This window comes from Thunnus maccoyii, chromosome 22 (genome assembly GCF_910596095.1).
Source record: "Thunnus maccoyii chromosome 22, fThuMac1.1, whole genome shotgun sequence".
NCBI classification, from domain to species: domain Eukaryota; kingdom Metazoa; phylum Chordata; class Actinopteri; order Scombriformes; family Scombridae; genus Thunnus; species Thunnus maccoyii.
The window spans coordinates 10,005,058-10,019,223 of NC_056554.1; the positions used below are offsets into that span (position 1 = coordinate 10,005,058).

Here is a 14,166-nt window from a genome sequence, read left to right on the forward strand (position 1 = left end):
CACCTTAGTTACCTGAATCCTTCGTTCGTAAATGTCTGATTATGTACTGCTTTGCCTCAGGGGGGATTGTCGAATGATCTCCGTTCTCCATTTGGGGATGTGATTTTCAATGTTACTGGAAACAGGAGGCTAAACCTGGTGTTTGGGCAGCTGCTTAGCAGTTCTCTTGCTTCCTTGAAAGCTGCCTGCCATTTCCTTACTGTGCCTGTATAGTCCTGGTAAACAAAATATATATTAATATATTATCATCCTGGATGGGGTTCTGGCTTGATGCCTTCCTCAGAATGTCCATCTTTTCCTGAAAATATTGGAACTTGACCACAATCGGTATCAAGGGTTCCCCATGTTTTTGTTTGGGCAGTATACGTCTGTGGGCTTGGTCGAGTGTCAGAGTGTAGACCAAGCCAAGCGACTTCTGGGGTAGCTTAGCCACCAACCGTTCCATACGAACATCTCCGTTTTCTTCCACCCTGATTATCCGGCAGTTGTCTCTGCATTGCCTCAACTCCAGATCTTCTGCTTTGGCTGTCAGTTTTTGACTTGGCAGGTTAGCGGCATCACCTGCCATTCTAGCTCCATGACCCAGTCAGAGTAGAGATTAGCTCCCTCCTCTAGGCCTTGCACTGATGTAGCCTCTAGCTTGACCTTCTGGTTAGTGCTATGCAGAACTTCATGTAATTCCGAACAGACTGTGGCTATTTCTCTTCGTAGCTCATTGGAGAGTCGTTCTATTTTCGTGTGCAGGTCCGTCGATAATGCAGTAGCAGTGTTTTCTATTTTTGCCATGACCGATTGCTCAGAGGCTTTGATGGCATCCATTATAGTGGCAACAGCCAGACCTGACATGTCCTTGGGTGGTTCCACCTCGGTAGAGTCTGAGGCTTTGGCTCCTTGTTTCGGCATGTTTTTGATGGCCATCTGTGTGAACATTTATTGTAGTTTTAAATAAAAAGGAGAATGAAAAAAAAGTTGTTTTTGTGCCAGTTTTTGTGGAGTTAGGATGTACTTTGGGCAGTCATAAAATTTGGTTTAAAGGCTGAATGTACGAAATAGTTATTGTCATGCAGAGCTCAAGTCAAATACATGTTTACATGTTGCTGCTCACAAGCGCCCCCAAGGTAAGTTGATTTTAACACATCTTTGGCCGTATGTGCTACAGTCTTGTACTTTACATGTGAAGGACTAGTTTTCCCTGGTTGAGATTCTATTTTTAAGAGCTTTGTCATCCATGCAGAAAAAAACCTCCCCATTCTAACTAAGCTTTATGATGTGCACTGCATGCTTATAGCTCCAGCTTATTTCTCCCCTGAAGCATTTAAGTCTGCACAGGCCTCAAATAGTTCAAGAGGCTCTCTGAGGCTCTGCTGATGCATGAGTGACTGGATGCTTGGATGACTCACTTGCTGCCCAATCAGTAGCTCCTGAGTCTAAACTGAAAGCAGAAGCTTTTACAGACATTTGGTCATTGCTGATAGAAAACATTCCCCACCCTCTCTACTTTCTGTGAAACAAAAACTTGCATGTACGAATATATTATTTGCTATGAAATAACAGTACAAGAAAAGTGCACATAGTTACAGTAAGATTAAAAAACACGCAATATATGATAAAGGAAACTGGACACAGTTTGGCGCTAAAAAAAGACAGAAAAGAGTTAATACATTTACAAATACCTAATACAGAATCACATTATAGATGTAAAGATGATTATAAGGCATACGTACAGCTAAAGAAAGTATGGGTTTTTGTTAGGTGAACCATAAAATATGTCTATTATGAAATTGTGAGGCAATGCATCCAGGATAAATCTGCTCCGAGCATCTGCCATGATGGGGCTGTTGACCCCAGGAAGTCAACAGCTCTAAAATTGTCTGCTTGTTGATCAGCTGTTTCCAGAAGACCATTTTCAGGCTATACTGTGGCCAGCGAAACCTCTTTTCATATGGCTGGTTGCTGTGTTGTATAATAACTTGATGGGCAGATTGGGAAGGGATTTCGAGCGTTGGATGCTTGTCATCAAGTGGTCAATGACCATTGATCATTCTGCATTTGGCAGACAGTTAAGACCTGTGTGCAGGTGTGGCGGGTATGCTTAGCTAAATGTACGCTGTGAAAGGCAAGGCTGTCCAAACTGAAGGCAACATGATCAGTATTCCATAGAGAATAGATCCTAGATTAAGATGAAAAACAGCTCAGCATTTGATGTTGATGCTACAAAGAAACCTCTATGAGCTTTCATGCTCCCCCTCATCCTTTCTCATAGTATCCCTGCCTCACGTCAACGAGTTGGAATTGTATCGACTTATGTGCCTGATTCCTTTGTTGTCTTTATATTTCTTGCAAAGAGTGGTACATCCCCACATTGTTACCACTCAAAGAATGTGCAAAGGCTTGTGAAGTCCTCTGTGTTTGACCATTGCTGCTACACGTGCAGCCCATACACATACTGTGCGGCACTTGAAAGTGCGCAAGAAAAAAGAAACTGCCTAGATAACATGCTCACAAAGTCATGACACGGATAAGAGGCATACACACTGCAGCGGCAGCCTTCTACCTGGATCCAGGAGCGACAAGGCACTCGCTTGCACACACAGAAGTCAAGGTAAAAGATAATGCGTTTATTTAGTAATCAGCAAATAGCTTTTATGCAGTGGGTAAGTGGTGAAGCCTGTGAGGCCTTGATAAGATCGTTTGCTTTCAGGTGTTTCCCTGTCACACTGCGTATGGCATTGAGTGCAAATTGAATAGGGTGACCTTTTTTGCTGCAGAATCAAATTGACCGCATTTTCCCCAAAAGATTCTGCCATTTCAATTACCATTAATTTGTGATATTGCGTCCCCTGTTGTATGCACAAACATGTGCACACAAAGATGTAGAACAGGACAATGACACAGAGACACACCTATTGTTTGAAACACTGTAGACCACTATATCTTGTCCACTGTACCCTGGCTCTCCTTGCATTGGCATCTTTCCGAGGAATACATTACTGTGACAAATGAAACACCACAAACCCTCGATGGGCTTGGCAGGGCCTGAAAGGTCATGAGCTGCATTTGTGTGCAGGTGTATATGTGGGTGTGCTTGTAATTGCGTGAAGGTGGTATCAGTAGCTGATAATAACATTGAGTCCTCTGTCCGAAAACCAAGAAAGTTGTGGTCCATTCTGCTTCCCTCGCAAATCTATGTAAATGGAAAAACCAAAGTGACTAGCCTTCTGTATATGTGTAATTGTTTTATCGCAGACTTGCATTTCAGCCAGGAAGTTTGGCAGTGTCCATTTAGCAAGATGGGCATTGAAACAGTCTCTACACCCCCTTTCTTTCTCTCTCTGTGCTCACTCTTTCCTCCTCCCTATGTTCCTCCATCACATTATCAACAGTGTAACAGTATGTTCAAAGGCCCCTTGCTTAATGGTGCACATTCAGAGCTGCCGACTTAAGCAAATAGCTATTTGCATGCCATTAGGCGAAAAAAGCAGAGGGAAGCACCATTCCTCATCCCATCTCTGCATCTAGCTGAATATTCCTTATGCGAGGCTCCAAATCTCTGTTTTTCTCCCCCTCCTGCTGTGACTGTCAGAGCAATCACAGCAATCAGTGTTTTCTCGTGCCAAGCCGATTGGGAAGTAGCTGCCAAAACAAAAGAGTGAGTGTCCAATCATTATGATGGTGTGTGATTCTGTGGTGTTAGCAAACGGCTGCTTGGACCATCTGTTGGACGACTGGAGTAGGAAAACAGCAGCTTGGGGTAGGACTGTAGATGGGGAGGCTCCGCCAGGACATACTGTGCCCCCTCATGATCCTGACGTTTGTTTGAATAGCTGTAAGAGAATGTGTGTGCGTCGACATGAACAAGTGTGCATGCATTTTAAGCTGTGTTTGGACAGAAATGATCAGATTATTTTTATCTTGACATCTGCAATAAACATAAGGGATATGTTTAATTGCTCACACTACTGTTTGATCTCCTACTTTCCCACTGGAAAACTTTCTGGTTGTGTGTGCTTTTTTTGTTTAAAGGTACATGACCAACTGCATGATTTTTGACCCAAAGTTAGACAAAAAGGGTCTGGTGAGTCTGAAGGCATGTGACAGGTTCAGCTGATCTCAGCAAATGTGTGACAGAGTTCAGGTGGTTAGTTTTACCAGCAGCAGCAGCAGCAGGATAACCGGTCAAAGGACTTTTCCAAAAGGGAACTAGAAAAAACAGCACTGCTAACATCCCTAGGGTAGGTCTCTCAATCGGATCTGGCCTGTGTCAGGATGTGTAACAACAGTTCTCTTTCTCTCTTTGGCTCACTCTCTCTCACACACACACACACACACACACACACACACACACACACACACACACACACACACACACACACACGTACACACACACAGAGATATCTCCTCTTCTCACTTTCTCTTTTCCTCTCTCTTTCCCCATCAGCTCATCTGATAGTGCTCTAACAGTCTGAAATGGTTCCCAAGAGATGCATCATCTCTGCACACACACATCCTGGTCCTTATTGATGGGTTGAACTGTTTCCTCACTGATGTATTACTCGCATGGCCTTCTAAACTGAGACAGACATCTGGCATATAAACAGTCAGCATGCTTCTGCAATGGCACTTCTTCATTCACAGAGCTGCCATGTTTGTTTAAATGGAGGCACAAAATCGTGAATTCCTGCCAGGACGAAGGGATTAGCACGACGCCAGTTGTGGTATTATAGCTAAGTAGGGTGCAGAAGCCTAAAATCAGCTGCCGGGTGCTTTGACCGGACAATCTTGTCTGCATTTATAGGATACAAAATTTAGCAACTTACAGCTCTAACCGTCATGATAAAGCATAATGTTCTTGAACCGAAGGTGGTGACAACAGAGGAGAGACAGAGGGGCTAAGCATCATGTTGATAGATATAGAAATATACCGTTGGCTATCAGTACTGTGGTATTTGGGTCCAGAACATTTGTTTGGGAAATTGTTTCTGAATAACGAGACACTCTATTGACTCTGTAGTCAGATGGAAAATGACAAGAGCCTTCAGTTCGCTGCTATGTGTTACAGAGCCAATCACAGTCCTGACCGCAATGGAGGTTTAACACTTAGTTTTATGATTTGGAACACTGTCAGACTGTGCTACCGCAACCGCACACACACAGACACGCAGAGGGACTTAACAGTGTTTTGTATGGTTTCATCACTCCGTATAGGCCATAATCACCCTCTCTCCATCTCAGTAAGCTCATGCTAAATGATCAGATGTCTCTGGCGGCTGCCATGATTTGTCTCTCGGCCTTGCATCATGCCGTACCTTACCCTGCCTGCCTCCCTTTCCTCCCTCCTTCTCTGCTGCCATATGTTGTGCCTGTGTGACCGGCCGACGTGTCAGGCCTGACTAACGCCTTAACGGCAAGGCTGACTTTGATTTATTTCCTCTGAAATCTGGGGGCTAGGGGTAATAACACAGAATGACATTATTTGTTTATCAAATCCAAGGCTGCTTTTCTTGGCAGAGTCAAGATGTGACGACTTGATACCACCCCCTCACTCACCACACACACACATATACCCCCCACAATGCCTGATTGTGCCATGATTAGAAGGTCTGGCTAGTCGTTTAACCTCATCCAAGGGGTTACTTTTGAAATCTGGCATAGCACAGAAAAAAAGAATTAAAGATTGAGATGAAGCAACGCAATTAAATTGTCAAGATGCAGATTTAACCCCACTATGCAATTTATGGGCCAATTTATCAAGAATGTTTTCTGTTTGAACCAATTGGTTGCTATTCGTCTATTTGCAGAAGGAGAGAGGGAAAGAGTGAGCAAAAAGAGACAGTGAGAATAAACAGTACTTTAAATACCAGATGACCCATTTAATGGGAAATATTTTATCTTCCCACATCCAGAGTGTCTGTCACATGTTCTGCCTCTCATTTGAAGATAACGGCGGGGCTGTTTAGTCTGTTGAAACTTCATCTTGGTGTTATTCAGAGATCAGGTCTATCATTCTGGCACTTTCACAACACATTTGGTTCCCTTTAACATGTAAATGATGCATTGCCCCGAAAAGCTCGTTAAAATTTGATCCTTGGCAAATTTGCTCTGGAGCTTGGAATCCTCAAGAAGCAATTAGCAGATTTAATTTGGCTATTTGCCCCGGTGTTCAAAAGTGAGTGTTTGTTTAAAACAGCACCTTCACCTTCTGTTATCAGCTGTGTGAATAGTATCTACTGGAACACAATGCTGTGGTGTGGAGCTCAATAAAATAGTTAAATGCAAGGACAATCTCAACGACTGCCTGCCTGATAACAAAAGGGCCTCACCTAATAATGAACAACTGGAGTTGGCTTTCTTTTCTCCAGCGTAGGAAAGCCGGGGTGAAGGAGGGGGGAGAAAAGCTCTGCCAGCACTTGCCAGCATGTTTTATGGCTAATTGAAGCATTTGGAATAAAACAGCCACAAAATGGCACCCTTTAGAATTGGAGCGGGGTTAATATATTGTGATCCCACAATTAGCCCAGGATTGTTAAGATCTCTTTAATTCGGTGAGGTCCATTAAGCGGGATGGGCGAGAAAGTGCTCCCACCGAGACAATTTCTCTTCTCTCTTTGTTCTTCCTGCCCTCTTTTCCTCTCAGCAGCTGCTGTAGTAATCAATATAAGTGGACACGGCCGTCAGCAGGTTGCCAGGTTATCCTGGAATTACCCCCTTTGGGTGCTATAGCTCCTGAAGTCGACCCGCACAGAGATTTTGTTTATATATATACAAAGGGCAGATAAGTTAGAGGTAGTAGATTGACTTTGGAGCTGACACTCTACAAGGTGTGGTCTTTAATCTGGTATGGAAGAGCTCGCCCTCCTGGACAGGGGTATTAGATCGTGCGCTCTCCAGAGTAGAAATGATCACTGAGGTTTGCTCTTTACCCCAGTTTCTCAAATCCCCACTTGGCCTATGAGTGCCTCTACTAGAGCCTCAGCAGCGGTAGCAGCATGATCGTCACGACTCAGGGTTTTACAAGTGTCTCTTTCAGAATATGAGAGTCCCTTCTGGGTTATCTTCGGGGATACAGTGTGCCTGTGGGAGCTTGCCAATTGGTAGAGGTTTTTGAAACAGGATTGAAATTGCTACATTTGAGCCTGCCACAGCTTCAGAAATTCCTCAATCCTTTCCAAACCATGACATAATGAAGCTTGCACAGCCCTCTCAACTTTTAATGCAACTAGTGTCACACAGTGGCATAGACTGCAATTTCTACAAAATGTATAGGTTTGAGCGTATTCTGGAGAGGCGAATAAAGCCCCACCTAAATTCAGCATTGCTTGGATAGTCGGTGAAGTTGGACCCAAACAGATGGCTGGCTCTTTAAAGACTCATTTTTTGATAGATATAAAATGATCCTACTTTCAATTTCTCATGTGAGTTGGTGTATGTTTGGGTTAAGAAAAGCCTCCGGATTTATCAGCGGTTAATACCTACCTGCTTAGTGCTCAGGTAATAACTTGGGATACTGGCAAATAGTGAACGTTTCAGTAGCACAGGTTTCCAGCACAGTGGATTTGAAGCTCCTCACAAGTAATTAAACAGCATGCCACCTCATACAGAGCAATTTCCTGCAAGGCATTTGCTTGCCAATGCGGCATGGCCCCAGTCTACGTCGTGTTATCTCTGTGAAATATGTCCCCTTTATCATTTTTTAATAATGACTGAGTGCTCATGTTGTTAGGAGAAAATCTGCTCAATGAGCATCAGATTAACGTTTTCCTCACTGTTAGCTAGCTAACTGAACGTCCAAGAAATCTGTGTCATCTATAAATGAAAATTGGAGGGGGAAAGAATTAAAATGGCCACTATCTGCTTCAAAAGTGCCATCTATGATGGGTGTTCAATTGTGTAAAATCAGTGGGGTAGACAGAAACAAGTGGGTGGATAAATTTTATGCATGTGGGATTCTGAGTCTTACAGGTACAGTGTTGGTATCTGGAAGGTTGGTGGCCCCCTCGGCATAATGATGGCCACACACCGTCGCGGTGTGATGATGGCCTTGGAACTTACAGTTCCTGTTGTCACTTGTCACTGCGCGAAGGCACAGCCGTGCACACACACAAACACACACACCTTGTCAGGCGAGCTGCATTCCTTTCACTCTTAATATCTATCTATATACATTGTCTCTATTCTTGTTTTGTCTCTACACATATGCATGGTTATTATCCCTTGTAAACCTCCCATGTTGATAGTTGGCAGCTCACAACGCTCTCTCTTTCCCTCACTCTCACTATCCATCTCTATGTATTCATCTCTCTGTTTCTATCTGTCTTTATTCCGCACACTCGGTTATAATCTCAAACAGCCAGCAGCAGCAAGAAAACAACTCTTGTGGTACATTAAAGAGGAGCTGAGTGGCAAGAACAAGCTTTATTTTTCATAGATAGAAACTTCCCATCTGTTATTGACATCAACTGCCATGTCAACATTTTACATTTATCACATTTATTTAGCATTAGCGGATGGTTATTAGCCTTAGCCGAGGATTGCTTGCATACATCTTGTCAGCAAGCCAATTGTCTCTCAATTCTGTGGGGGTAGAGGAGAGTCAACTTCCACTTATTGTTTCCTTTCCCCCCACAAACTCCTCCATACTGCAACCAACCCATTCCTGTCTTCCCTAGATGCTTGCTACTTGTCAGGGTTTCTTGGGGGAGATATTATTTTGGTCCAGTAACCTGCATGCTTAAAATATGAGTGACAGGCTTGACTCACTTGCACAGGGAGAGAATTTTGTTTTTTAAAAGGCTGCCAAAATAGAGCCAGCTCTGCAGCAGCAAAAAAAAAATTGAGAAAAAAAATTGAGAAAAAAATCTTCTCACTTTATTAACAATGAAAGCCCGCATGCAACCACCCATCACCCTTACATTCCTGGGGAAAAAAAAGAGATGCTCCTTCTCTTGACTAAAATGTCCTATTTTTCCTGTCTCTCTATTTTTCTGTCTGTCTTCCCCCTTTCCCCCTCCTAAGAAGATAGATGAAGAAAATGAGGCCAACTTGCTGGCAGTGCTTACAGAGACCCTGGACAGCATCCCGGTGGATGAGGACGGATTGCCTTCGTTTGAGGCCCTGGCAGATGGGGACGTGACCAATGCCAGTGACCGGAGCTGTCCCTCCTCCCCTGACGGCTCGCCACGCACCCCAGAGCCAGAGGAGCCTTCTCTGGTAAGACCTACAGCTCTTGCTTTTTTACGTGATTCTCCGATCACCATCAGTCCAGGATCAAAACATATGTTATTCCTGAGACATGACCTCCAACCATGCATACACACACACACACTGCTTATTTTGTGCAAGTTTATGGCAGACACCAGATATGTCCCTTCCACAAGGCTGGGCACCAAATGTGGCCTTTTGTCTGTTAGACTTCTGCATTTGGCAGTGTCCAATCCATACTCTGCCACATTTGCCACAGTGTGTTCACTGTATCGTTAGTGGTAGCGTGCACACATGCAGATGCAGGGAGGAGAGAAGTAAATGCAATGGATCAGCGTATTTGCTGTTCATTGCTAATTACATAACAGTGCTATTGCGGCACCAATTCAATGATATGAACACTGTGGTGGGGCCAACTATGGTTGACACAGTGCCACAGGTCCTGAAATCAAGCCGGCACATAATGAAAGTAAGGGGGGGAAAAGAAATCCATCTCATCTCGTCGACTCTCAGTGGGTCTCGGCTAATCCCCCTGTGCCCAAGTCATCTTTTTTGGCAAAAACACAGGCCTCTCGATGAGAATTTTATTCTTACCGTTGTGCTGTTATTTTTACACATAACCATACCATCTGGGCATTTCTCTAGCTTAAAGGCTTTGACCTAAAATGTTATGTTATGTTTAGTTATAGTCCAGTTTATTCCATGCCGGTCCCTTCCAAATGACCTCTAGCCACATGCCCAAGTGTGTTTATTCAATCACATTAGAGAAGCCTGACTTTGTGTACACAAAAACACCTGCACAGGAAGAAGAAAAAAAAAAAATCACTTGACTTGTGCTGTCACGTACTGGAACCTGCTTAAAAATCTCTGATCTTTTAAATATTTCAGTGATTTTATCTTTTTTTTTTAACTGCTGTATCAGTGCCCTTCTGGTTGTACATTTACAAAGCACAGGATGTCTAATTGAAAGAAAATGGTAATTTGCATAACCCACACTAACTCCCCCCCCCCCCCCCCCCTCTACTTTCTCTCATTCTGTTTGGGTCCATTCGCAGCTGAAGAAGCTCCTTCTGGCACCCGCAAACTCCCAGCTCAGCTATAATCAATACACAGGTGGCAAGGCACAGAACCATGCAGCCAGCAGCAACCACCGGATCAGACCACCACCTGCCGTCGTCAAGGTAGGGAAACACACACACACAGACACTAACACACACATATACATGCACTGCCTTGCTGCTTATTTCACTCCTGTACATTAGCGTTTGTTTATCTTTCTCACTCTGTTCTTGCTCTGTCTTGTTTCTTGCTCTCTCTCTCCCTCCCTCTCACACTTTTCTTGTTTTGGTGGCCGCCTTTAGAAGATGTTAGACTACTGCTCTAGTCTTCTATCCCAGGGGGCCATCTCGTAATGAAAACAGGCTGATTGCTGTTGGGCTTTCCAGGCGAGGCATCGGCACCATTGTCTCATTAGCTCCACCACTTATCCGCCTTGGTATGGTGCCTGTGGAAAAAAAACCCCCCAAAAAAACACAGCGACAGGCGCTCTTGCGGCGAGATTGATGCCTTGAGACGACAAGATCAAAATATCAGACTTGATGTTCTCATTAGATGGCTCTTAAAAGAGTTTTTTTTTCTAAAGGGGTGGGGCTGATTAAGATTAATGTTAGTAAGTTTAAGTATCATAGGTTTATGAATGTGAATAAATGAAGTACGTGATTTCGGTAATTTGTTTGCATTTCATGTCAGAACATGACATACTGTATGTTCAGTGTCATATACAGCTTACAGCACTTGATCATTTGCTCTTGTTTTGGGAAAATCTCTTTCTTATGCCTTCCCTAGTGCTTAATACTGTATACCTAAAACAGCCAACGGGTAAAATTCACCCGTGCACCTGGCTACTGCATTTCTTTGTTTGGTTTGTGTAATCATCACCTGTGTTTTGGTCCTCTTGTTTTATAATCTAAGTATCTTTGAAAGCACTAATTGCTTTGCATGGCTGTCAATATAAATCAGTCTAAAATGACACTGAAAATGGGTATAAGGAGGAGATATTTGCATATTTAGGTGGTGTGATATTATTATAAAATGACATTCATCCCTTAATGAGATAACCAATATTATTTAAATTACCAAAGTAGCCTAAATACTCATATGGGCAATAATGAACCATAATAATAACAATAAACAACATGACAAAGTCAAGCGCACAATTTCACCTAATCAATTATTAATTTAGATATTTCAACAATGTGTGAATTAGAGAACATCACCAAGAAACTTGAGGTAACGATAAAAGATTTTTTTTTTTTTTTTTTTTTTTTTTAATTTATAACATTATAACGTAAATGTACTGTACTGTCTTTTGGTGTTCATTCATGAAAGAGAGTAAGGCAAAGGGCAAATTAGGCTAAATAGCCTATGAACATATAAACGGTAACATGGCAAAACCAAAATGAATGAATAATCAATAAACTAAAAATAAGTTTTATATAAAATTAATGTTTATGAGTATGCTGAATAATTTTCATTGGAACACATCTGACACCTGTCCCTCAAACACACTTTGGGCAGACATTCAGCACACAGAAAGTCTTCCTGCACTTGGCAAAAGTCCTCTGCACTTTTTATGATTTAATTATGACTGCCCATGCTTTTAATCTGGATTTATCTTAACTATTTTTAACAAAACATTATTTTAGGAAAAGTCAAAGACTAGGGGACATGAATATTTTATGAAAACATAGTAACGTACAGTTGAAAAACTGCCATGGGTAAATTTTACCCTGTGGCGGTTCTACTGTTAATATCCTCTAAATGTAAAAAGCATCTGTATGTGATCATATTGTGTAGTAAACAGCACAGACACAGATATGTGTGTGCTGTGTGTACTATGTTTGCACATGCAATGCGTCAACCTTCCTTACAGAGTCTATTTTCATACTGTGCCTTTGAGTCATCCATTTCTGGAGCACAGCGAATGAGGACTCCCGGAGGACATGGTGCACGTACAGAGTGGTGCGGTGGTGTTTGGAGGGCCACGCAATTAAGATGATGGGCGGACCGCACTCCCACCATCGCCTTCCAGACAGTTGGGCAACCACTGTATGTGGGCTGTCTGAGTCTGTCTTTTAGCCTCTTGTAGTCTCCATCTCTTTCTACTTTTGTGTTTGTCCCAAATAAAGCACTTAACATTTCTCACAAATGGATCAACTGCACTGTACTAACAACAGTGAGCAAAACTTTTTATTTAAGCAAACCTAAATAAGTCTCTCTCTCTCCCTCTCTCTCTCTCTGTCTTACTGTGTTGAACAGACGGAGAGCCCCTGGAATGGCAAAGCAAGAGGGGGCTCCAGCCAACAGAACCGCCCGGTGAGGCGGCCTTGCACTGAGCTGCTGAAATACCTAACGGCCACCGATGACATCCTGCTCCACACCAAAGCCAGTGAAGCCAAGAGCACCTGGGGTGGAGCCTGTAGCAGGGACAAGAGTGGCCTGGGTCTTGGCGCCTCTTCCTCCTCCTCCTCGCCATCCTCATCATCCACCTCCTCGTTCTCCTCCCTCTCTTCCACTTCCTCGTCCTCTTCCTCCACCACCTCCAAGAAGAAGTCAGCTGTGCCATCTCAACAACAACAACAACAACAGCAGCAGCAGCAGCAGCAGCAGCAGCAGCAGCAGCCGCCGCAGCAGCATCACCAGCGAGGTGAGAGCCGGGCTGCAGGCGAATGTATTGTGGCTGGTGTTGGGGCTGGGAAGTGGCAGCGTTGCGCTCACGATGACGGGGTTGAGGAGTCGGAGGGTGCTTCTATCCCTGTCGGCCACAGAACCTCCACCTGCGGTCATGCCTGCCCCAAACTGGAGCACGGGCCGCCCAGTGAAGAAGGAAGGCCGCCAGGCGATGTGGGCCGCCTGGCCGCCGCTAGGTTTATTAGGTATATGCATTCTTATTCCCTCCCTCCCCGAGAGGTGAGTCACAGCTGTGAGCATTGCCGAGAGGCTGCGGGCGCCACTCAGGCTAGTGAGGGCTTTGGCAGGCAAGGCCGTAGTAACAGTAATGGTGCCAGCCGTGCGCCACATAGGCATGTCACAGTGACTATTAGGAAAAGAGATGAGAAGCCGGGGCACCCCTTACTTAGCCAGCTGCTCACCTCCAAACAGAGGCCTGCTCGGTATCGGGCCCACCTACTCCCACCTAAGATCACCCCCTTACCTAGCACTCAGAGAAAATTAGCAGGTAAGAGGTCTGAGAGACCAGTTCAGGCTGTTTCAAAGGTGGAGGAGGAAGAGTTCAGAGGTATCACTGATCTTAGAAACCAAGGGGTAAGTCAGGCTAAAGAGCCTGACTCAGAGCCCCTGTTGTCACCTCTTGCCTTTGACCTAGAAAGCTGGGTTAACCAGCCAGATCCAGGGCTAGATATGGGCTTTGGACTAGAGCTGGGGTGGCCAAACCAGGGGGGCTATGGGGAGGATGTTGACCATGATGATGATGATGATGATGATGGTGTTGATGATGATGACCATGTCACGGGCAGCCCCGCAGCGGTGCTCTCACAGGGCCCACCAAGCCCACTCTTCCCAGATACTAGAATTGCAGAGCCCGCCCCTCCCTGCATCATACAAGGGCAAGGGCACCCACACAGGCAGGCACTCAGCGAGCACCCCGACGACCAGGGCCACCCGTTGTTAGGTAATCATGACTGCATCCCCCCCACTGGCCTTATCTCTGCTCTCTCTTCTCCCTCTCCTGCTCTAACCACTTCCCAGTTTGACTTCACAACTAACCCCTATTCTAATTCGAATCTAACAGTCATTCTGAGGGAATAAACAAAAATGACAACAAACAGCCTGCTAGCCAATGCTTTTTGCTAGTCCCAGAGGCATTCTTTTGAATTTAAATAGAGTGAAATTAAAAAAAAAAAAAGGAGGGGGTGGGAAAAGGGGCGAGCCTTGTCTTGCTACTGTCCG

At 44.3% G+C, this 14,166-nt stretch overlaps 1 protein-coding gene across 7 annotated transcripts in view; it reads left to right on the plus strand.

The window, feature by feature from the left end:
- The window catches only part of ppargc1a (peroxisome proliferator-activated receptor gamma, coactivator 1 alpha), a 277,232-nt gene that overhangs the window by 245,154 nt on the left and 17,912 nt on the right, over positions 1–14,166 (plus strand). For 4 of the 7 annotated variants that reach the window (XM_042400794.1, XM_042400798.1, XM_042400795.1 and 1 more), the window contains 3 exons: positions 9,013–9,207; positions 10,254–10,379; positions 12,517–13,888. In XM_042400794.1, coding sequence (XP_042256728.1) covers positions 9,013–9,207; positions 10,254–10,379; positions 12,517–13,888 — 1,693 coding nt within the window. The remainder of the gene's footprint in view (positions 1–9,012; positions 9,208–10,253; positions 10,380–12,516; positions 13,889–14,166) is intronic. The other 3 variants (XM_042400799.1, XM_042400796.1, XM_042400800.1) reach the window with 3 other exon arrangements.